At 43.8% G+C, this 22,667-nt stretch overlaps 4 protein-coding genes across 4 annotated transcripts; 3 read left to right on the top strand and 1 right to left on the bottom strand.

Moving 5' to 3' along the window:
- Positions 1–5,709, top strand: LOC111844520 (calcium homeostasis modulator protein 6). The gene is made up of 2 exons (XM_023813062.2): positions 1–803; positions 4,971–5,709. The coding sequence occupies exons 1-2, from the start codon at positions 264–266 to the stop codon at positions 5,385–5,387; spliced, it is 957 nt and encodes a 318-aa protein (XP_023668830.1). The 5' UTR covers positions 1–263; the 3' UTR covers positions 5,388–5,709.
- Positions 5,710–6,537: 828 nt separating this feature from the next.
- Positions 6,538–10,889, top strand: calhm5.1 (calcium homeostasis modulator family member 5, tandem duplicate 1). The gene is made up of 2 exons (XM_023813064.2): positions 6,538–7,293; positions 8,627–10,889. The coding sequence occupies exons 1-2, from the start codon at positions 6,751–6,753 to the stop codon at positions 9,008–9,010; spliced, it is 927 nt and encodes a 308-aa protein (XP_023668832.1). The 5' UTR covers positions 6,538–6,750; the 3' UTR covers positions 9,011–10,889.
- A 734-nt stretch (positions 10,890–11,623) lies between these two features.
- Positions 11,624–15,480, top strand: rwdd1 (RWD domain containing 1). Its single transcript, XM_023813074.2, has 7 exons — positions 11,624–11,983; positions 12,545–12,610; positions 13,514–13,644; positions 14,069–14,212; positions 14,370–14,502; positions 14,911–14,973; positions 15,219–15,480. The coding sequence occupies exons 1-7, from the start codon at positions 11,911–11,913 to the stop codon at positions 15,329–15,331; spliced, it is 723 nt and encodes a 240-aa protein (XP_023668842.1). The 5' UTR covers positions 11,624–11,910; the 3' UTR covers positions 15,332–15,480.
- Positions 15,481–17,175: 1,695 nt separating this feature from the next.
- Positions 17,176–21,346, bottom strand: LOC111844523 (amine sulfotransferase-like). The gene is made up of 8 exons (XM_023813065.2): positions 21,278–21,346; positions 20,650–20,754; positions 20,180–20,338; positions 19,188–19,396; positions 18,963–19,089; positions 18,713–18,807; positions 17,762–17,942; positions 17,176–17,670 (listed from the first exon to the last, which is right to left on the bottom strand). The coding sequence occupies exons 2-8, from the start codon at positions 20,654–20,656 to the stop codon at positions 17,543–17,545; spliced, it is 906 nt and encodes a 301-aa protein (XP_023668833.1). The 5' UTR covers positions 20,657–20,754; positions 21,278–21,346; the 3' UTR covers positions 17,176–17,542.
- Between the last annotated feature and the right edge of the window lie 1,321 nt (positions 21,347–22,667).

A 22,667-nucleotide genomic window follows, 5' to 3' on the forward strand; every position in this document is an offset into this window, starting at 1 on the left:
AGGCTACCGTCCTAGGACCTAAACAAATAACATGTATGCCTATTTTGGTTTGGTGTCCAACTTGTTATGTTTATAAGCGCCACGATTTGGAGTACAAATACAGAATGTGACCACATTTTGGTTAGTGGTAAAATACTCTGTAGTATTTTTGCATGACGCACTAACGTCCGCTCTTAACGCAGTAGTGGGAAGTGGGGGGAGCAACATCACCCATAAAGGGAAACGAGCTTGTGATCTTCATTTCACAACCTGCGAGACGAGCCATGGACAAATTTAAACTACTGAGCAGTTTCGTCCAGAAACAGCAGACCACCCTGGGCTTCAGCTTGGTGGCCTTGCTGACGGCGGGTGGAGAGCAGATTTTCTCGACCGTGGTTTTTAGATGTCCCTGTAATTCCTGGAATTTAGTGTACGGGAGCGTGTTCCTCTTCGTTCCTGCCCTCGTGCTTCTTGCCCTCGGATACATTATAAACAACAAGACCTGGAGGCTGTTCACGGGTTTATGCAAAGGCGCACAGCAACAGTGCCACTTCAAGCAGGCTTTGACCCGATGGCAAGTGTTCCTGCAGATCTCCATCAGCGCGGTGGTCGCCCCCGTCAGCTGGATCGCAGTGGCGCTTCTCAACGGCGTTTACTTCGAGTGTACCCTGACTGGGGTGAACGCGACCCTTTTCAGGGAACACCTCTGTTCCGGGAAAACGAAGGCTTGTCTGGAGGAGCTCAACTTATTCCCCTGTGGGAAAGGTTCTGTGCCCGCGGCCGAGCGTGATGATGTGCTGCTCGGCATTCGTGCGGAGTCACAGGTAAGGCACATGTCACTGGGAGATCTTACTAATGTTGAATGGGAACTATCCTGGACGACTGATGTAAACTTAGAATTCTAAGTCACGTTTAGTCAATTGAAACATTTTATGATTTGGGACTAACGGGAAGCTTTTCTTTTTAAATTGATTTTAACTCCTACCCCTCCCCCTACAAAGAAAATTTAATAATAAAAAACGGCAAAGAAGCTATTGGTAAGTGGTAGTCTAATTAAAGACAACCGATAGAAAATAAGTTGAAATATAAAAAAAAGTTTAAGTACGGAAAGTAATCCATCCATCCATCCGCCCGGAAAGTACCGCGCAAGGCAGAGAGCGGACGCCACCGGGGCCGGTGTTCTGACAAAACATCCTACCTATCGAGACGTGCTATCGAGCCTTTCTGCGCATGTGCAGTTCCACCGTCTTGGGATTAGGGTTAGGTTTTAGGGGTTAGGGTTAGGGTTAAGGTAAGAGTTTTATGGGGTTTTGGGGGGTTAGGGTTATGATTAGGGTAAGAGTTAGGGTTAAGGCTATCGATTAGCACTACGGTAGGATGTTTTGATAAAGTACGACGTTTTGTCAGAACACCGGCACTCCGCATTCACACACGCAGCGGATTTAAAAAAAAATGGAAATCGGGAAGCTCAGTTCATGCACGTGAGCCGGACAAGTTGCTGGTGTAAGTTTTCTGTTTCCGTTCCCCTTTTATTGGTGGGTCACAGCATTTAGCTCTACAGATTATTTTGAATCGTATAGGGTACTTACCGCAATTTCTACACTAACTTGGTAATGATGCGCTTCGAGAATATCAAAGGTTCACGGAGATTAGTTTTACGTGTGAAATCAACAGTCTATCATTTATGTGCAGTATAAATATTCAACAACACGGAGGTAACTGCCACCCTTGCGCAAACGAGGGATGCGAGCCACAGTGAAATCAGGCGCTTTCACTCAGCGTGGTACCTCATTTAGTCGAGGAATTATGCCCATTATTCCGATAACCGTGACTTGAGCAATACCTTTGAGTGAGTGTTAGGTGTGCTGTGAATCTTGGCATGCGTGACTATGGTTTTATACTGTTTATTTTTTCACGAATGCGTAGAAGGTTAGTATAGATGTCTGATAAAACATTTTGGTGGATAAAGTGACGTCAAGACCATGAGCAGTTCTTTAGCAGTGGTGGTGAAAGGTTCTGTGGCAAATGACTTCTCCTTTGTCCTTTTCTTAACAAGGAGACAAAATGACATGGGTGCATGTTTTGGGGACCACGTCGGAACTTACTTTTGCTCATTATCGTCTCTTTAGAATACAAAATATTGCCATGCAGCAGAAGACGTGGCCAGTTCCTGTTTGCCTTTCCTCTCTCAACTCTTCTCTTTTTAGTTTCATTTCTCACTATAAAAGTGGCTTAATGACGGTGGTGGCTTAATGGCTATGGAAGCGCACTTGTAATTTAAAAATTGCTGGTTCGAATCCCTAACCAGCAAGACACCGCTGAGATAAGGTACCACTCCTAAGCACTACTCCCCGGGCGCTGAATTAGCTGCCCCCTGCTATGTCACGATGTCACATATGGGTTAAATGCAGAGGATACATTTTGTTGTTGTGCACTGTGTGCTGTGATGTGTCAACAATGACCACTGATCATCTAATTGTAAACGTGCCACATAGCCTATGTGTGAGTCCAACAGCATGGATGAGATTGATTATGATTGTCTCGGAGAACGCAGAGCATATGCAAAAGCTGCGGTGGTAAACTTCATACTTCTTGTACATACGCTAAATACAGTGGTACCTCAGAACTTGAACTTAATCCGTTCAGAACTTGGGTTCGAATCCTAAAAAGTTCGAGTTCTGATCGAATTTTCCCCATAAGAAATAATGGAAAACCAATTAATTAATTTATTATTTTATTTACCTTTATTTTACCAGGAAGTCCCATTGAAATATAAAATCTCTGAAATCTCTTTTACAAGAGAAACCTGGCCAAGGTAGCAGCCATACAAAACATAAACATATACATGACAATAAAACATTAAACAGTAAAACAGAAGAACTAATTACAGAAGAACAGAAGAATTAATTGGTTCCCAGTCAGAAAAAAAATACACACAAACATGTTTTTTTAAACATTTAAACACAAAATGAACAGCATAAAACAAATAGAGCATATACAAAACACATCTAAGCACATTTATCAAAACGGTAATTCGTAAAGTAAGAAAATAAATGTATCCAAACAATGTGTAAAATTAAAAACACTGCGCCGTGCCATTTTTCCTAATGGCTTCCAGAACGATCTCTGTTTTCGTTCATTTGTTCGTAAATCGCAAACGTTTAGGTTGTAACATCTGTACAACTATTGCGTAACTTTTTGGTGAGCAATGGCTACCAAAATGATATAAAATACAGTGTATTACCTGATATTTTCAATGAAAAAAGCACTATCACCAACAAACGATGCTATCACAGCGAATGCGAATCACGGAGACTGAAGCGTTACCCTTTGTTTCCGCTGCGTGACAAATTTCCCCGCGCGTACAAGTTATCTTAAAATTCGCTGCACTGATTGTATTAGCGTTTGTTGCAATACATCTACCCTCTCCTGGTCTGGTGGAATATTATTGCTGTGTTTTCACCATTACGCCTTAAAAGCACCAGTGTTAGGGATGCTTGGCCGTACTTTTGAGTGCAAGTTTACCACATTCCCCTATCATGCTTTTATGGCTCGAGTGGTGTGTGGCTGTGTAGATTAGCTGTGTGCGGTTGAAAGGTTAGTCATACAGATCAGTAAGGAATCCACTTCCAGAGGACGATGGTTTTTTTTAGCAGCAAATGTAATATATTGTAATACGGTTTAGAAATACACCAAGTATTGAAAAGCAGCTCAAATACCAATTAAGGACAGTTCTTCACCCCCATTTATACCCCAAAAGACCCTCCCCAGCGACGTGCTGTGTGTAGGTGTGGTGAATGAATTTGCATATAGGGGGTGGGGTGACCCCCTGGAGTGTTTGGAGCCTGCAGGGGATGGGGAGGACAGGATGGAGACTCTCTGACGACCTCCTTATCACCTTTGTGGGGCCGACTGGAAGCGCCATACTCTCCCTGACTTCCCCATGATCATAAACTGCTATCCCCCCTCCCCCAAAAAAAAGAATTTACACCCATGCCTACGCCTACGCCTGTACACGACCACGCAAAGGTTTTTGCAGATCACAGGGTTTTTTTCTTTTACCACTTTTCCATTTATTTCATAAACTGCAGATTTTTTAATTCTTGTTCAGCGTTGGAAAGTTGAGTGAACAACTATAAGTGAAAATATAAGTGAAATAAAACACGGAAAGAGTATGTAACTGCATGTCTCACATCCAGTTAACTGGTTGTGTGGTGGTGGCATAGTCAAATTATAGGCTGTCCTTTAACTTCAAATGCGCTAGTTAACTGTTTCATCTCATGAAACAAAGCAGTATTTAATGTCCCTTGTAGGAAGAATGTGTTGAGTTTTCTCTGCTGTTATAACTGCTAGGGGAAGTTTCTTAGATGGGGGGGGGGGGGGTAGTGTGTGGCTCAGTGGGCTATGCCTCTGCACCTGTGATCAGAAGGTTTCCAGTTCAAGCCCAGCCTCAGCACATCCTGCAAGGCCGTTAACCACCAGCTCCCTGGGTGTCACAACAGGTGGCTGCCCTTCACAGCCAGCTATGAAGCAACCAAAGAGCAAGTTGTGGGAGGTGTAAAGAGAAACATGGATCAATTAAAATAAAAAAAAAAGAACCAAATATATGACATTTCCTTGCTAATAATGGTACTCAAATTGTGAACATACTGTAAATGTATTTGTTAGCAAAAATTTTGAGTGTATTTTTAGTAAATGTTAAGTGAGTAACATGCAGATGGGCTGGCCCCCCCATCCTGGGTTGTTCCCCGCCTCGTGCCCGTAGCTTCTGGGATAGGCTCCGGACCCCCCCGCGACCCAGAAGGATAAGCGGTTTGGAAAAAGGATGGATGGAGTAACATGCAAATGTAGAAAATCTCAGTGTGTGCAAAAACTTTTGACAGTAAAGTTATGGACAAAAGTCTCTGCCAAATAAGTAAATGTCAAAGAAGTTGGCACTGTCTTTGGTACAGCCAGTGCATATAACTAATCTGAGCTCCGTTTGACGGCAGGTTTTAGGCTGGCTGCTGATTGCTGCCGTCACTGTGTTTGGCCTCCTGTTCACCTGTGTGGCCAAGTGCAAATCCCCGGTGAGCTACCTGCAGCTGAAGTTCTGGCAGGAGTACACCAACAAGGAGAGCTCTCTCTTGGAGAAGCACATGGCGCAGAATGCGGAGTGCCTGGCCGAGAGGAACCTCAAGAGCTTCTTCCAGCAGACGCCCCCAGAACCTGTGCTGACGCCTTCTAATAAAGCCTGGCAGAAGATCTCCTCCCTGTACAGTTTTAGCACCAAGCATCAAAACTACAGCCTTCTGCAGAAGTATGTGGAGACGGCGCACGGTGACAAGTGCATGTCCCAGAAGTCGGACCCCGGAGAGCCCGCCCCTGCAGCGCTTGGCTTCGTGGATGAAGGAAAGACAATGTTTTAAAGGCCTGCGGGATAAGTTAAACTAAACAATCAGCTGAAAAGGGCTACGCTTTTTATAATCAGAGATAAGGTATTTTTTTATAGGTCTAGCTTTATAGTTTTTCATAGATTTAAATCAATTGTGTGGTTGCGCAACTGAATCAAAAAATGTAATTACACAACTCATGTATAACTTGCAAAGTAAACATGGAAGTATAGATGTGAAAAACAAATAATGATGGAGTTTGATGATTTAAATGTCAAAAGAGAGGACCATCTCTGTGACTCTGGTTTTACTGGGTTTCATGGATGGTAACTTTAAACATAATAAACAGGAAATGAGATATACGCTGCATTTTGTAATTTATTCAAAGAAGGATTAGTCTAACCACATTAGGGCTTCCCCAATGCCTTCAGGAGCTCAGTTTTTTATGGCATCTTCATGTATTGATATCACATAAACGTCTAAAAGCACATTTGTTTGAATGTATGTTGTTCTTTTGTCAAAGCCGACTTTCATGGGTGGGGCACGGTGAGTCGTCTCAGCGAGACAAAGAAATGTTAATGCAGGGGAGGCGGTGATGTAGGTACGGCTGTGCATACATGTCATGGCATTAACAGTGGCGCGTGATGCCATGCAAAACTCGCCTGTGTCATGGCAACGCTAACCACTGCTGTGGTGATGACAGTGCCGGATATAGACCGGAAATGGGCTGCATACTGATTCACATGCAGCTATCACGATTTACTCTATTCTTGCTGGATTTATGCAAGTCAGGCCATTGAGCAATGTGGAAGGATCCGACAAACAGTACTAATAAAACATAGACAAGATGGGCTTTAATTTTAATGAGAATATACACTTAGTTTCATGTAATGTACTGCAGGTGGAATGGATTCTGGGTAGAATGAACTAATTACAGCTCACAGTATATGTGTGTGTGTTTGTGTTTGGCCACAAGTTTCTGGGAGTTTCAGCGCTTCATGCAGGAATGAACATGCCTTAGATAATGTTAAATTTAAGTTGGAATGCAGGGCGGGTTTTTGTCAGATGGGATCTCTGTCCAGACGGCTGACCCAACAGAAACAACGGAGCAGGAAGACACTGAGGTCTGGGCTGCGGGGAATCCTCAGCTGGTGAAGCCAGATGTGTTCCAGGAATCTTAAGTGAATCTTAGCCTGCATGTGATTTTGAGGGGGAGGGGTGAGAGGGAGCGAAAACAAAGAGCGAGAGAGAGAGAGAGAGCGGGAGAGAGAGAGAGAGCATATGGGTGGGGCGTGCCAATTCTTTGTCTTCATAAGAAGAGCAGAGGAGCAGCACACAGGAATCTCTGCCTAGTTTACACTCTGATCGCAAGCGAGACATCGTTAGCCCTGCTTTCACCATGGATGTCTACAAGACCGTGCTGAACTTTCTAACAAACCAGAAGACCACCATCGGCTACAGCTTCATGGCCGCCCTGACCATCGGTGGACAGCGGATCTTCACCATGTTCTCCTTCCAGTGTCCCTGCAACCGCAGCCAGAACATGATGTACGGTCTGACGTTCTTGCTGGCCCCCGCCTTCGTGCTGCTCATACTGGGCTTCTTCTTCAGCAGCCGGCTTTGGAGACTTCTGACGGGGTGCTGCCTGAACCCACGCAAACTGTGTCCTCGGGGAAACTTCCTGGGGTGCACTTTTGCCCTGCTGAAGGTGTCGGTCCACGCCTTTGTGGCACCCACCATGTGGCTGTCTGTGGCCCTGCTCAACGGGACCTTCTACGAGTGCGCCGTCAGCGGCACGGACTACAACCTGATCGTGAAGATGTTCTGCAAGAACGAGACGGCGTTGTGTGAGCGCGAGCTGCCCAAGGTGCCCTGTGGAAAGACCCTGTTGTCCCCAGATGACACCAACGCTCTTCTGCTGATGTTACGTGCTCAGTCCCAGGTGAGTAACAGCAATGGCGCGGGACTCGGGTAAATTTCCCGTCACATGGGCAGGGCATGCCAATGTATGTGCAGGTACACAGATGGCATGAGTGTCCACGGCGTGTAGAGGCATTACATGTATGTGCTGGTGTGAGGAAGAGAGAAACATGCCCTGTGTGTATGACACAGGTTAACTTGGGAGTCAGAGGAATCATGGACTCACAGGTACTACCCTACTGGTTTGTCCGGTTCCTCTACATTTTTTCTCTATTATCATGTTATGATCGTGCTATGATCATGTTATGGAAATATCAGCTGGTAGTTGGTAACTTCTGTTTGTGTGTGTGAGACTTCCTCATAGTGAAGCTGCATGCGTGACAGCAGCTGTCCAGTATGAACGACTATTAGTGAGGCTGTAGGAGTGTGTGAGGATAAGTATGCTCCTATTTAACTGAGCGTGATCAGGAGTGTGTGAGGATAAGTATGCTCCTATTTAACTGAGCGTGATCAGGAGTGTGTGAGGATAAGTATGCTCCTATTTAACTGAGCGTGATCAGGAGTGTGTGAGGATAAGTATGCTCCTATTTAACTGAGCGTGATCAGGAGTGTGTGAGGATAAGTATGCTCCTATTTAACTGAGCGTGATCAGGAGTGTGTGAGGATAAGTATGCTCCTATTTAACTGAGCGTGATCAGGAGTGTGTGAGGATAAGTATGCTCCTATTTAACTGAGCGTGATCAGGAGTGTGTGAGGATAAGTATGTTCCTATTTAACTGAGCGTGATCAGGAGTGTGTGAGGATAAGTATGCTCTTATTTAACTAAGCGTGATCACATGTGTGTGAGTAATCTTGTAGGTGTGCAGGCAGCCGTGCGAGCATTTTGCTTGTGAGTAGACACTTAATTCGAAACAGTTTTTTGAGCGCCTTTCACAACAGAGTTGCTCCAAGGTGCTTGTCGTGGGTGTGTGGCAATCCATTATGACATCATTTATACAGATGGATAGAAAGAAAGGAGGAGAGGAACCAAAAACTGCCAAATAGGGAGGAAAAACCGGCTATTGATCAAATGGCTACCCAACCCCCCCTGGCATGCTAACATGACAGAGAACGGGGAAAATGGGCCTGATTTAATAAAAGCAAAGTGTAAACTGTGGTTATATTCATGGTCATACTTACCTACAGAGAGCAAACTGGGGTGTAAATGGAATTTCCCCACAGTGATCAATAAAGTATCAGAAAAAAAATATCAATCATCAATGAACCAATATAGGTGTGTAAACAGGTGTGTTTGTGTGTGAGACCCTTCGGCTGAGGTCGCTCACTCACGTGTGTGTATGTCTCTGTCTCTTCAGATCCTGGGCTGGTGCATCATCATCTCCGTTGCTGCCGCCGGCCTGGCCGGCACCTGCTACAAGAACTGCCGCTCGCAGGTGAGCTACATGCAGCTCACCTTCTGGAAAAAGTACATAGACACAGAGAGAGAGAAGTTCGACATCTACGCCTCCGATTACGCCACCAAGCTGGCAGACCGAAATCTCACGAGCTTCTTCGAGAACCGTGACCCCGAGGCCTTCCCCTTCCCCACCCACACGGCGTGGGAGGAGGTCTCTGCTCTGTACAACTACTCCCACAGCGACCAGTGCTACAGCACGCTGCAGAGCTTTGTGGAGCACGGCGACCGCGACTCCCGCCCAGACAAGAGGCCTGAAATGGTAGCCTTGAATGACACCTTCTAGATACCTGTGGGACTGCCGAAGCAGAAGATGCCTTTCATTGAAGCAGCCGCCTGTGGAATGCAGCATGTTGTGTAGCTCTGAAGTGTTTAATGTCCAGTATAATACTGTAATCGTTTATTCTGCTCAAGGTCATGGGGGGAGGGTTGGAACACAGACAGGACAGGACACATGGCAAGCAGGGGCATTTCAAGGATTTTTAAATTTGGAGGGCATAAAAGAATCCATAATTCAGACAGTGAGGCCAACTTTATCATTAGCCAATGATGTGTTTTGAATTGGTGAGTGACAGGGATGAGGGAAATCCCAGAGCCAATCAGCTTTCAGCTAGGGTCAGGGGACCTATGGCTCCACCCTTGTATGCACCCCTGATGGCAGATGTATATTCTAGATGGATATACGATCACACATTACAGGTAGTTTAGAAACACCAGTTAGATTGTATGTCTTCGGAGTGCAGAAGGAAACCAAAGTGACCCCAAGAGAACGAGCAAACTCCGTACGCGCAAAGCAGAGGTGGGATTCAAACATCTAACTGTATGTCTGAGCTCCTCACAACAGGGACAAATCATATACAGAAGACAATCGTGTATGGTCACCAGGAATAACGCACAAATTAGTGTGATCAATTATGTTGACCTAACTCACTCCCCCACCCTTTCTCAGGGAAGAATCACATTATCATGATTAGGTACTAAGCCACGTTTCTCCAAAGAGACTCACCCTGCTCCCACTTTCCTCTAAGGAAGAAAACAAGGTTATTATTGTTAACAAAAGATAAAACTAGAAGAAAAACATTTTTGTAAATTCAAATAAAGTGAGATACAACAATAAAAAACTACAGATAAACAAAAAAACTACAAATATTTCACCCGAAACTGACAAAGTATGTTTCTTTGTCATTTAAAAATATTGCTTAGCTAAAGTAATGAAAGTTTATTTATCACCAATTATCATTTATAATACTTGGAACATGTTTTTCCCATTTTTAGGTCATTAGTACGTTATGTGCACTTTGTATTCACGTTGGATTCTCTAAAGATCAGACATATCAAATAACTAACTAAATTTACAAATCGAAACTGTAGTACCACTGGTAGGAATTCAGATATCTTACGTTATAAGGTATCTTATAGGGTTCAAAGGTAGAACCTCGGTTTCCCTGTATTCTATGCTGCAAAAATGCACCTCTGCAATGGAGACTCAGGGCTTTCAGGTATATCTTTTGAATAGGGCACACTATTGGCACTATAGTACAGTAGAGCCTCTGGCCACAGGAACTCCGAAGGCCTGCCGCTTGGTGCCTAAGATTCAACTACCCACAACCTGCAAATGTACCTAAACCATATTGCAGAGTGAGTGTAGATGCTTTTCCCTCTTATGGCGAGTTGTGGCACCATGGTGAGCAGAAGCGCGGATACAGTTGAAACATTTGTGCAACTTATAATGTGATACCACCTCAGTCAAGGTGCTAGCAAGAACATTTGTGGATTGGGGGAGAGGTGTGAGACAACAGTGGATCTAGGGTGAAAGGAATAACCTGTATTTGAGTCTGGGGGCATACTTTAATGGATACTAAACTGAGAAATCAAATCTGCCAAGGAGTCTTAAGTCTTGTATATTGAATAAATGATAGTTATTGCCTTTAAAGCCACCCGTGTCAAAGTCCATGGTGAGAGAGCTAAAGATTGTGGTGCTAGAGAGCCATATCATGTATTAAAGTTTTCTTAAGTACAGATTTAAACATTCCAAACACCTGTTATGGTCAAACTGTGGAAATATATGCCTAAACTAATAATGTTCTATTTTGTTGCAACTGTAATAAATGCAATTTTGTATGCCTTTTCTATTATTCCAAATAAATTTTTGTGATGATGGAAAATTTGGTATTCTTTTAAACATTTCACTGTGAACTTGAAATAAAGCTTGTTCTAGGATCAGTCCGAAACTTCATTCATTAGGTTCCACTCTTTCCATAAACCATCTTTTGTGGGTCAGGGAGAGACGTTAAACAATATTAAACGATCATTTTATATCTATACTAAACGGCCAGAATGTGAATACGACAATGGTCGCCGACGTGTCGACCGCGACTACCAGTAGCCCGCATGGAGGAAAGAGTGACCAGCAAAATATGGTAGGTTTTGGAAGTTTTACTTTTTGTGTTTCGCGTGTGCATTTTTATTCGGACGATGGGCGCCGCACTGTTTCGGCGAGCTGCAGAGTGGACGCAAAAGGATAATTTATTATAGATGTACAATGGGGAAACCTACGATCCAGTCCTAGGAGGCTGCGGTGTTTTGCACGCTACACGCAAAAATTAATTGAATTACCCCTCATTTACTTACTACATGTATTCAAGGGATCTCCAACCTTTTTTTTTTCCCCCAGAGAGCGTTATTTTCAATTAAGGTATGAGCAAACAAATAAATACATGTGGGGAACTACCAAGCGCCCCGGGAGGAGGCGGTTAACTACGCATATACAAAATTAAGTGCGCGAATATAACAATTTTACGACACCATCTGTCCAAATGTAAAATAATTAGGGTAGAATATTATATAATATATGGTACCGCACAGTGGTCTGTGTCATGTGACTAGCTTCACGTGACAGCTAATGATCAAATAATCTATCGCAGATATCCTTCAACAGCGTCTTTGTGTTGTAACCATAAAAGGGACGTCTTTTATGTGGAGATACACAGCAAGCCAGTAGAAGAAATAATTTCGCTGCTCCTGTTTGGCGCACATACGAAGAACATGTGAGACTGGCGTTACCTTCGGTTGGTGGTCGATCGCCGAGCAGTCGATTCATCCTGGGCCCCGCCTCGGCTACCGGCCCGCATGGCATCCCTGCTTCACTAGACAGCGGTGTTGATCGATGGACAGGGACGGGGCAAGATGACGGACTACGCAGAGGAGCAGCGGAACGAGCTGGAAGCCATTGAGTCCATCTACCCGGACTCCTTTACGGGTACCGTAAACATTGAGCTGAACGGCCGTTTCAGCGCGATTGGTGGATAGTCTTGCTACACGGTCGCGGTGACACGTCGGTTGGCTTTAAGGGTCCGGCACTGCCGCAGGACCGCTTTCAGTTCGGCGTCCATGCGAAACACACCCATACTAGCACCGATTTTTGGGTCCTGCAGATCACTCGCATGGGATTGGTTATACATCCATGTTACTGGGAGAGTTAAAGTGTATTGTTAGAACACACTGTGCGTTTCATCAGTTACTAATTGACGATCTCAGCCAGAATGTGAGTTACAGTAAACCTGAAAAAAGTTAACAAAGTTTTTGTTACTTGACTTTTCTCTCAACTAGAAATTCTGTTTTTTTTTTTTAAAGACAGTCCAAGAACCTTATGATGCAATTGGTAATGTGTGCGTCAGTTATTTTCTATTATTACTGGGACATGATCGGTATATGCTACAGTACAATCAAGAGGTTTAAATATAATGTATCGTGAAGCAGAAATCGCAGCGTGTCATTGTCCAGGGATCTGCTTTAATAATTCGAAATCTGTCTTCAACAGTGCTTTCCGAAAATCCCACAGCGTTCACTATCAAGGTGACTTCGGACGCTGGTGAAAACGATGACAGTGAGTTTCAATGGCCAGTAAAAAAGACGCTCTGCTGTTATCCTATTGTAATTCATCTGTATTCAAATTATACGTCTTAATCTCAGAAATGTGCAAAAATGATTTCGAGATGTCAACGCTTTAAACGTAACTTGCTAAATCCCATGCATACTGTGGGCAGTGGTGGCCTAACGGTTAGGGAAGCGCACTTGTAATTTTTGCTGGTTCAAATCCCCGACCAGCAAGGCACCACTGAGGTACTCTGAGCAAGGTACCGCCCCCAAGCACTGCTCCCCGGGTGCTGAATTAGCTGCCCCCTGCTATGTCACGATGTCACATATGGGTTAAATGCAGAGGACACATTTTGTTGTTGTGTGCTGTGGTGTGTCAGCAATGATCACTGATCACCAAAGATCATTGATCACCAAATTAAGAAATTTCATGTGTACATGTGGTAACACATTCAGATCTTTCCAGGTTTTTGCTGTTTTGAGCAAATGTCAGTATTTATTTAATTTTATCACATGGAGCTACTATTGTACCTCCAGCCCAAATGGATGTGACAGATGTACAGACTGTTATGCACCTGAAATTAAGGCATATTTTACAACAGAAACACAACTTCTAATAGAGCTATATTAATTACCGGTAGTGCTAGTACTTCTGTTATTTGCACGTTATGCATTTCATGCACCTGCATGTTACCAGTGCTGCTGACTGATGTCAGTGAGCAATGCACACATGACTATACATCAGTTTCTCTTGTCAACCCTTTAATGCTGAAAACAGCTGTAACATAGTAGTTCTATGATACATTGAACCCTAGGTAGGACTTCAGGTATCATAGAGCTTTAGATGTTTCTAAAGCAGTGGGCAGGATTTTACTGATTTTGCATGTTAACCCATTGTTTGTTCTATGTTTAGCTGTGGAGACGATACTGAAATTCACATATGTGGAAAAGTACCCAGATGAGCCACCCCTTTACGAAGTTGTCTCCCAGGAGAACCTGGAGGAGAACGATGTGGAGGACATCCTGACGTTACTGCAGCAGCAGGTCTGTGTGTTTCCTCTCCGTGCATTTATGCTCATGGATGTTTTACTCTCACAAAAATGTTCTGAGGGCAGAACAAAAAAATGATTGGTTCAAAGAGATAACCAATCAGATTGTAGAGGAGGCGGGACCTAGACATCTGAACTCCTCTACAACTGATTGGTTATCTCTCCATCATCAACCAGTCATTTTTCATTCTGCCCTCGGAACATTTTTGTGTAAGTAAAATTCCCACAAGCTGCATTTACAGCATGGCTTGTGATCAGTCTGCATTACTTCTGTAGTCTTAAATGCCCGGCTAATGGGATTGTGCAGGGCTGAACTTCTGCGGGACATGTGCCCATTGGACAATAGTGCAAGGAATAAGTGAAGGGCTCTTTGGTATCTGTTTGCCAAATCATCACTTTGTATGACTGTTGTCCCTCAGGCTACAGAAAACCTGGGCATGGTGATGGTGTTCACGCTGGTGAGCGCCGTACAGGAGAGGCTCAACGAAATCGTAGACCAAATCAAGAGCAGACGCGAGGAGGAGAAGAGAAGAAAGGAGAAGGAGGCAGAAGAAGCAGAGAAGGTCTGTATCTACGTTGCTCCTCTTTTTGAAATCATGCACCAGTTTGTATTTTTGAGCTGAGGGCCGTTAAATTGTTTGTATCCATATACATGAAATTCTGTGCTGCACTTCCCGTTTGGTTTTAATTACCCCCCCCCCCCCATCATGTGTGACACAGGTGGCCTTCCAAGGTACTGTTGTGACGATCGAGAACTTCCTGTTATGGAAGGCGAACTTTGAGCAGGAGATGGCAGAGCTGAAGAGGAAGAAACAGAAGGAGGAGGAACAGGCAGGAAAGGCCAAACTTACTGGTGTGTTACACCTATTCCTGAAGCAACACTGCCATCTCCTGGATGGAGGACTGTAGTGGCTTTATAATTGGTTTTGGCATAGTAGTGTTATGTGTTTACTGCCACCTGAGATCCCCAGGGACATGAACTGCTGGTAGTATGAAATTTTACCTTCTAGTGCTAAAGAAACTGGCGGTTAGCTGACCAAAGGTTAAAATGTTAGCATTGCTCCCCAGCAGGAGTGCCGTTATTCAACATTAACATCTGGAGAGTACAGTAATGCACCAAATGTCATACTTGTTGCTTCTTATAATGAAATACTGAGGAAATGCTATTAATTTTGCATGTAATATGCAGTGTGGCTTGGTAGCACACTGGACAGATTTGCTAAGGAAATCTGATAATCTGATCTGTATTCTTCTTAAATAGGAAAACAGCTGTTTGAAAGAGACCATGACCTTGATACATCCGACATTCAGTTCCTGGAAGACGGTACGGTTAAAATAATTTTTATCGGTCTAAATATTTGTACCAAATGTCCTTTTGTGCATTCTTGAGGTCTGCCAGTTACGATACAGAATTATGCTGTGTTACTGAAATGCACTCACTCTGAGTCTCACTCTGAGTCTCACTCTGAGTCTCACTCTGAGTCTCACTCTGAGTCTCACTCTGAGTCTCACTCTGAGTCTCACTCTGAGTCTCACTCTAACACCTGCTTACTGCGTTTTTCTCCTCAGCTGGTAACAACGTGGAGGTGGATGAGTCACTCTTCCAGGATATGGATGATTTGGACCTGGATGAGGACGACCCTGACTTTGATCCTCTGGACCTGGGGAGTGACGAGGATTAGGGGTGGGGGGCTGGAGCGGAGCCTAACAGCAGGAGTCAGTCTGACCCATGTCTCTCTCCAGCTGTCTGGATCCCTGAAGTCATCCTCACCTCTGGATTCAATAGAGACTGCATACATAACACCAGATATTAAACTCAGATTTTAAGTTAGCCATTTGTCTCTTTATCCTGAAATGCCCAGAAAAGTTGGGGGGGTGGTTGTTGATTTGGCTTGGAATGCCCTTGGGGGAAGTTATGTGCAGTCTCTCTCAGATTGCCTTAGTCACTGTAGAGTTTTTGGTCCATTCAAAATTTGAGTGAATTGGCTGAAGTACACCCGATGTTCCAGCAGAGGGAGACATCGCTCTGGATGTCAGAACACAGTCTTTCCCTCAGTTTATATTAAACAAGTATTTTCTCAAAATAACGTGATTTTTTTTCCCTGGAGAGGTTGCTATGATTTAAAAGGAACATTGTGTAAAGTTGTTCATCAACGATGCATAGTGAATTCATTTTTAACTTAATTAATAATTGATTTATAAAAAAAATTCACGTGTTTGTTGGTGTGGCATTATCACTATGTTTGAATTAGTAACCTATTTGGATTTGAAGTACCAGATGAGGTAACCAGTTACTTGATGGAAACCATAAAGGAAGCTGGTTGGAGAGTTCGCTTTGAGGTTTGCTGGGAGAAGTCCCTGATTCTCTGATTCTGAGTCTGCCTGCAGGTCAGGGTGCTTATGGGCGCTAATGTTTTTAACAGCATCTACTGCAAAAAATAAGTGCAGGGAAGTGCTTGGCTAGTTGATTGCTAAATAATGACCAGATCATTTACAGAAATCTTGATAATTTGCAATATTGCAAAAAAATGAGTAATTGGTGAGTTAAAGGACTCTAACGAAAGGAGAGCGAGTCATTGATCATGTACAGGATTCTACTGATAACACAGAAGATCACAGAGACCTTCCATGGTTGATACATTGGTGCTCAATGATCTGTAGCAGTGTTTCTCCACCCAGTTCTTGGGGAGCCCCAGACAGTCTGCATTTTTACAACCCAACACACTGGTACTAGATATTCAGTGTTCTTGATTGATTGTTCGTGTGTGCTGGGAGGGAGCAAAAATATGGATCCAGAATCAGGGCTTATGGAAAACCGAGCTCTGTCCCCAGTCTGTTATTGGTTTCTGTGGTTTTGTTTCTGTATTCACTCCGTTCCCACTGGAGGCACCACTGACAGTAGGTCACACTTTCAGCTAATAGTAAGAAGCAGCAAACAATTATTCTATGTTTTCTAACAAAGCTCAGTTAAAATGTCACCTTAGGCCACTACCAATGGATCAGGGATCCCATGGGTAGATATTGGCTTTTGCCAACTTGGGGGCAGTGGGGGGTCCCCTGAATCTACCAGGATCTCCATGCCCCTTCACCATCCTGGGAGTGGGTGTACTGGGGTTTCTGTGGGGCAGTAGCTGGTGTGGTGTGAGACAGGGGACAGTGTGTCTGTCCTAACTCCTCTGACAAGGATGAAGAGAGATTAAGAACTGGGACACTGGGAAGATTTCAAATTGTTGAAAGGACCTCTGTGTCCAAACGCCTGGCATTATGCAAACTGCAGGTCAGAGGCGAAGATGATGGTAATCCTGATTGGCAAACCCTGTGCTCTTTGTGGTGGAGTGTTTTTTTCGCATTCAAAGGGGGAATCCAAGCATGTGGTGTTCCTCATGCCTGTTAGTCAAACCAAAGGGGAACTAGGAAGGGCTACGAAATCCTGTAGTGTACATATCACAAGAGAGGAACTGTGCTGCAGTTGGTGTGAAAATTCATTCCCATTGGCAGAATAACCAGGTAGGCATTGCAGCACGGGTTTATTCACACACGTTTTAATGGAATGTTCAGTAAAACGGTAAAACTACTGAAATCATGGAAACCCAGGCACCGAAGACAATGATTCCTGAAAGTTTCTGATCTGCTGCTCCCATCTTCAGAATATGATTGAGAATCACACCTGCTTAATTGGAGTTTTGAGTGTTCTGATTCATTAAGGAGACATAAAGACAATCAATGAAGTATTGATGATTATTATTACCTTTCAACCATGGGCACTAACACACAGAACTACACTCATGCCTCCCATTAATAGGGAAGGCATTGTGAAACCAATCTATCATTCAGCTTGCCTGCCGCTCCCCACCTTCATTACAGATGGCTGCTGGATCCTGGTAGAATTCTATCTACGTTAAAAGATCTTTGATGTCCCAAACGAAGCGGAGTGGCACATCTTTCATCTCCTCCTGGAACATGCGGTCAAATCTTTCACTCTGGGCCACAGTGAAGTGTGTCTTCCAGTCACCGACAGTCCCTGTACCAGGAATAAAACTTACTGATATTGTCTCCGATACCATGCAGGTCTCACCCATAGATGTGTTTTGGTGTCGCTGTTTCCTGCTCACCTTTCCTCATGAAAGTCCCTTTCTGGTGATTGAGAAATGTCTCAGGTACCCGTTTCTGGTTGACCGATGAATCCTTGCTCATGCTTTCGAAGGTGCAGTGCATCACCACATTGTCCATCTGCGAGGAGCTCAGGTCCTTCCCTAGAAAGCAGCAGATCCGCTCCACCACTGCTCTTAGATCCTGCAGACGCAAAACTGTGACTGAGAATTCCTGAGAAGACACAGCTATCCTACAACGAACAGCATGAGCTGTTGAAAAGTGGGACCCAAGACTAAACTGTAAGCATGGACATCAAGTCCAGCTCTATTCAGTTTTTTTTATGTTTACCTGGCTGTATTTGACTCAGTGAAAATTAGATATATAAATGCCAGCTATTTGTATGATTTTTAATGTATGAAATATGTTTATTAACCGTCCTATGGTGTTAGGGTCGGCTTCGACCTGTCTAACATAAGAGATAAGAACAGAAAACTAACACAGGACGAAGGTTCAAATGATATATGATGGATATACGGGGTGCACCAAAAGTAGATATACAGTTTATATTTTACATTACTGATTGGGTGATGATTAGTCTCTTAGGTGTTTGAAACGTTCTCCGCCCGTGTTGATGCATTCCTGCAGCCGGTCCCCGACACTACGACACACTTTAGCATACAAATCCAGATTAGCATCAATGTCCTCAAATGTGCAATTAACCCACTTTGTGGTGCTTCCGCTGAACAACCCTCTTCTTTATTACCCCCCCCTTTGTAAAATAAAATCTGTGTATCTACTTTGGACCCACTTTGTGTATTCCACCTGCAGATTGCCTTACATTTGTCAGGAGGACAGTCATTCATTGATATGCCATTATCTAAAAAAACATTCATACATCCTGTGCACATTCACAGAAATCGATGTGGATAGCGTGTTGCGCTTTCCCACGAAGACTTGCTTTTCAGGCTCACCTGAATCATCTCCTCGTAGGTGACGTAAAGAAAGTCCATTTCATGCCTGTGCAGGTACCAGGTCTTGATGTGCTCAAACCAATTGCTTGCAAACACTGAAATGTAAAGGGAGACACACAGACACACGCATGCATATTCTATCCTTAGCGTCGCATTACATCTGCATGAAACCGAAAGTTGCGGCAGACTGTAGACCTTTCGGTGCCCATGAGGGACATGAATCAGAAGTGCTGACTTGCTTTGCCTTTACCTTTTCCCTCCATAAATTTCTCGAAAAAGTCGTTAAAGTCCTTGGGCGTCTCCAGCATGGCAGCAAAGTTATGGAAATGAAAGTAGGAGACCAGGACATCCTTGGGGTTTCTGGCCACATAGATGACCTGAGAGCAGAGAAATGTCCCAGTGAGATTCATGATACAAACATCTTGTATCTCTATGGTCACCTAACACTGTCGTCCGAGCCTCTATTCCCCAGCACCTTGCCACGTTTCTTTGTGAGTTCCCTTGGGAGCAACTTGTAAGGTAGGTGTGAAGTGCGTAACCGAGGGGAAGCCGCAGTGGTGAACTTCTCCTTGTCGTGCAGAATCTCAATCCAGGGGACGCGTTGTGATATCAGCTGGTTGGAGGTGGCTGTGATATCTCCCTTAGCCTCAATCATACTCAGGATCTGCTGCATCCAGGTTGTTCCTGCCAGACAGGTTAGTAAGGCACAAGGGGTCAGTGAACATCTTGCTTTTGCCGAGTTCGACGTGTCCCTGAGTCAACAGAGAAGGGACTTGTGTTTCAGTTCTTTAAGCAATAAGTCTTCATTGCATGACATCACCTCAAATTCAAGGCTTCCAACCATTGAGCTAGGGTGTGTGTGTGTGGCTCAGCAGGCTAAGCCTCTGTGCCTGTGATCAGAAGGTTGCTGGTTCAAGCCTTGTTGTTATTATTATTATCATCATCATGAAATAAAGACAACTCCTTGACATTGCTCCATACAGTCTTTGCAGGTAAGCATGTTCCTATGTTTTGCATCTATGACATGTAACAAAAGGCATACACAATAAAATGGGTCTTTTGCAAATCTGGGCACCTTGCCGCTTAACAGAAAACACTGGTTTTAATTAATGTAGTGATGTCATACAACAACGACTGTGATTGGTTAAAGAAGTGAAACACAAGCCCCTCCTTTGTTGACCCAGGGACATGTTGAACTCGGAAAAATCAGGACGTGCTCAGTGTGACAGTTTTTCTGTATCATAGGGTACAATGCTATGTTAACTCGAGAAAAAATATTAACTCTATTTGAAGGGCAGTAAGGAAGAGATTTTTAACTTAGATATAAAGTCAAAGAGACAGGAACAGCATTATTTATGCTATAAAGCCACAGGTCTGTCCCATCAGCAGTTTACAGGCAACAACCAACAACCAACATCTTGCCAGTTGCTGAGACCAAGACAGCAGCATCGGCGTTCAGGTGCAGACCTGACTTTGGGTAGGACAACAAAAACACGTCCGAGTCACGGATTTCCCAGTTTTTTATTTGCTCCACCTCATCGGGAAAGTGCATCCCGGAGATTAGGTTGAAGTCTTGGAATGAAAACAATTTAAAATCTGGAGTCTCATTTTCAGGAACCGGGGCATCTGGGAAAAAATATTAACGTTGTAAGTAGCTTTGGAGAAGAGCAAATGAATAAATAAATAATCATTATCATATTTGAGAACAGCAAACTTTCTATAAAGGATTCAACTACAGATTCAAGCACGTTAACTAATATTCTTTACTTACAGTTACCAAGCATCATTTTCTTGTTAGAAAAGTTATTAAGCAGATGATTGCCTTTTACATATAGCTTGGAATGAAAGCAGTAAAACATCATGAAAACGGCAGCAGTTTCTCAGACAAAGCCTGTTCGGGTCACCCAGTGTCGGGATGACAGCATCCTAGTTCCTACCTGCCATCTCCACCAGCGACTGGTTGCATCCAGTTGCAATAGCTGGATCCCTTTGCCTTTTTAAGCAGTGAGATAATTCTAGAAGTGCTCTGGTAAATCATCAAGCTGCAGGTAAATAGGACCTTAGCCAGTTCTCAGAGAAGCCATACCATCTAAGCTAAATGACGTGACTGACACTGACCGTCCATTGTCCATCTGGAAGTTCCTTAGGTTCACCGTCTCCCTGTCCCACATAAATGGCAATCAAACTTAATCATGGTGAAAACCTAATTCATTTCATATGAATATATTTATTCAGATGGAAGCCTCAAACAATGGAAAGACCCCAAAACTTTGAATGAGTTTCTTCTCATCACTGTCATCCTCGGCCTTGTTTCTGCCGGTTCTATGGGTCTTTCCACAAAGTACACATGTCTAGACCCTCTAGCTCAAAGACAAAGTGTTACTCTGGCAGTTCTAAAATAAAACTAAAATAAAAGGCTCCCAGCTCTCTGTGATATACTGCATAATCCAATATTTCCACATATGTATACATTTTATATATATATATATATATATATATATACACACACACACACACACACACACACACACACACACACACCTAATCTTTCATAATTTTACTCACTTTATTTTATTCTGCTTCTGGTGTTTACTCATGCAAATTTATGAGACAAGGGATCGTGTTCCCTCAGTTCCTATCTTTATTGTCTCTTGTGTCTCTTTGTCTTTTATGTTAACACACACTAATTTGCCAAAAGTATTGGGACACCCCTCCAAATCATTGAATTCAGGTGTTCCAATCACTTCCATAGTCACAGGTGTATAAAATCAAGCACCTAGGCATGCAGACTGCTTCTACAAACATCTGTGTAAGAATGGGTTGCTCTCAGGAGCTCAGTGAATTCAAGTGTGGTACCGTGATTGGATGCCACCTGTGCAATAAGTCCATTTGTGAAATTTTCTCACTACTAAATATTCCACAGTCAACTGTTAGTGCTATTATGATAAAGTTGAAGCAACTTGGAGCAACAGCAACTCAGCCATAAAGTGATAGGCCACGTAAAATCACAGAAGCGGGGACAACGCATGCTGAGGTGCACAGTGTGCAGAAGTCGCCAACTGTCTGCAGTCAATAGCTACAGACCTCCAAACTTCATGTGGCCTTCAGATTAGCTCTAGAACAGTGTGTAGAGAACTGCATGGAATGGGTTTCCATGGCCAAGCAGCTGCATCCAAGCCTTACATCAACAAGTGCAATGCACAGCGTTGGATGCAGTGGTGTAAAGCACGCCACCACTGGATTCTAGAGCAGTGGAGATGTGTTCTCAGGAGTGACGAATCACACTTCTCTGTCTGGCAATCCAATGGACGAGTCTGGGTTTGGCGGTTGCCAGGAGAACGGTACTTGCCTGACTGCATTGTGCCAAGTGTAAAGTTTGGTGGAGGGGGATTATGGTGTGGGGTTATTCTTCAGGGGTTGGGTTTGGCCCCTTAGTTCCAGTGAAAGGAACTCTTAATGCTGCAGCATTCAAAGCCATTTTGGACAATTTCATGCTCCCAACTTTGTGGGAACAGTTTTGGGATGGCCCCTTCCTGCCCCTTCCTGTTCTAACATGACTGCGCACACACACGTGACGGGTGTTTTCTATGCTGGGACTGGCACAGGGTCTCCATATTCCCTTGTGGTTTATTCTGCACCAATCTCTCCCATCACCCTGCCACCAGGATTCCCCCCTGCACCCCACACTTAAAATATATACCCAGAAAATCAAGACACCCCCCCGCAGCACAAGAAGCAGCCCGTCTATGCCAAAGAGCAAGTGGGGGAAAATAAAAATAAGTTCCAGGTAAGAGAACCCACAGAGCTGGAGAACGCTGAGCCAAGACGGGCTCAGATCACGGTACCAAACATTTCAAAGTGGGTCTCTTTCGAGGGATGGTCCTCTAACCTCTTAATGTTATGTTTTGTACTTTTAAAACAGTCTGTTCAAACATGGTGTAAGGTAAATTGTTAT

This window comes from Paramormyrops kingsleyae, chromosome 9 (assembly GCF_048594095.1).
Source record: "Paramormyrops kingsleyae isolate MSU_618 chromosome 9, PKINGS_0.4, whole genome shotgun sequence".
In the NCBI taxonomy this organism is placed as follows: domain Eukaryota; kingdom Metazoa; phylum Chordata; class Actinopteri; order Osteoglossiformes; family Mormyridae; genus Paramormyrops; species Paramormyrops kingsleyae.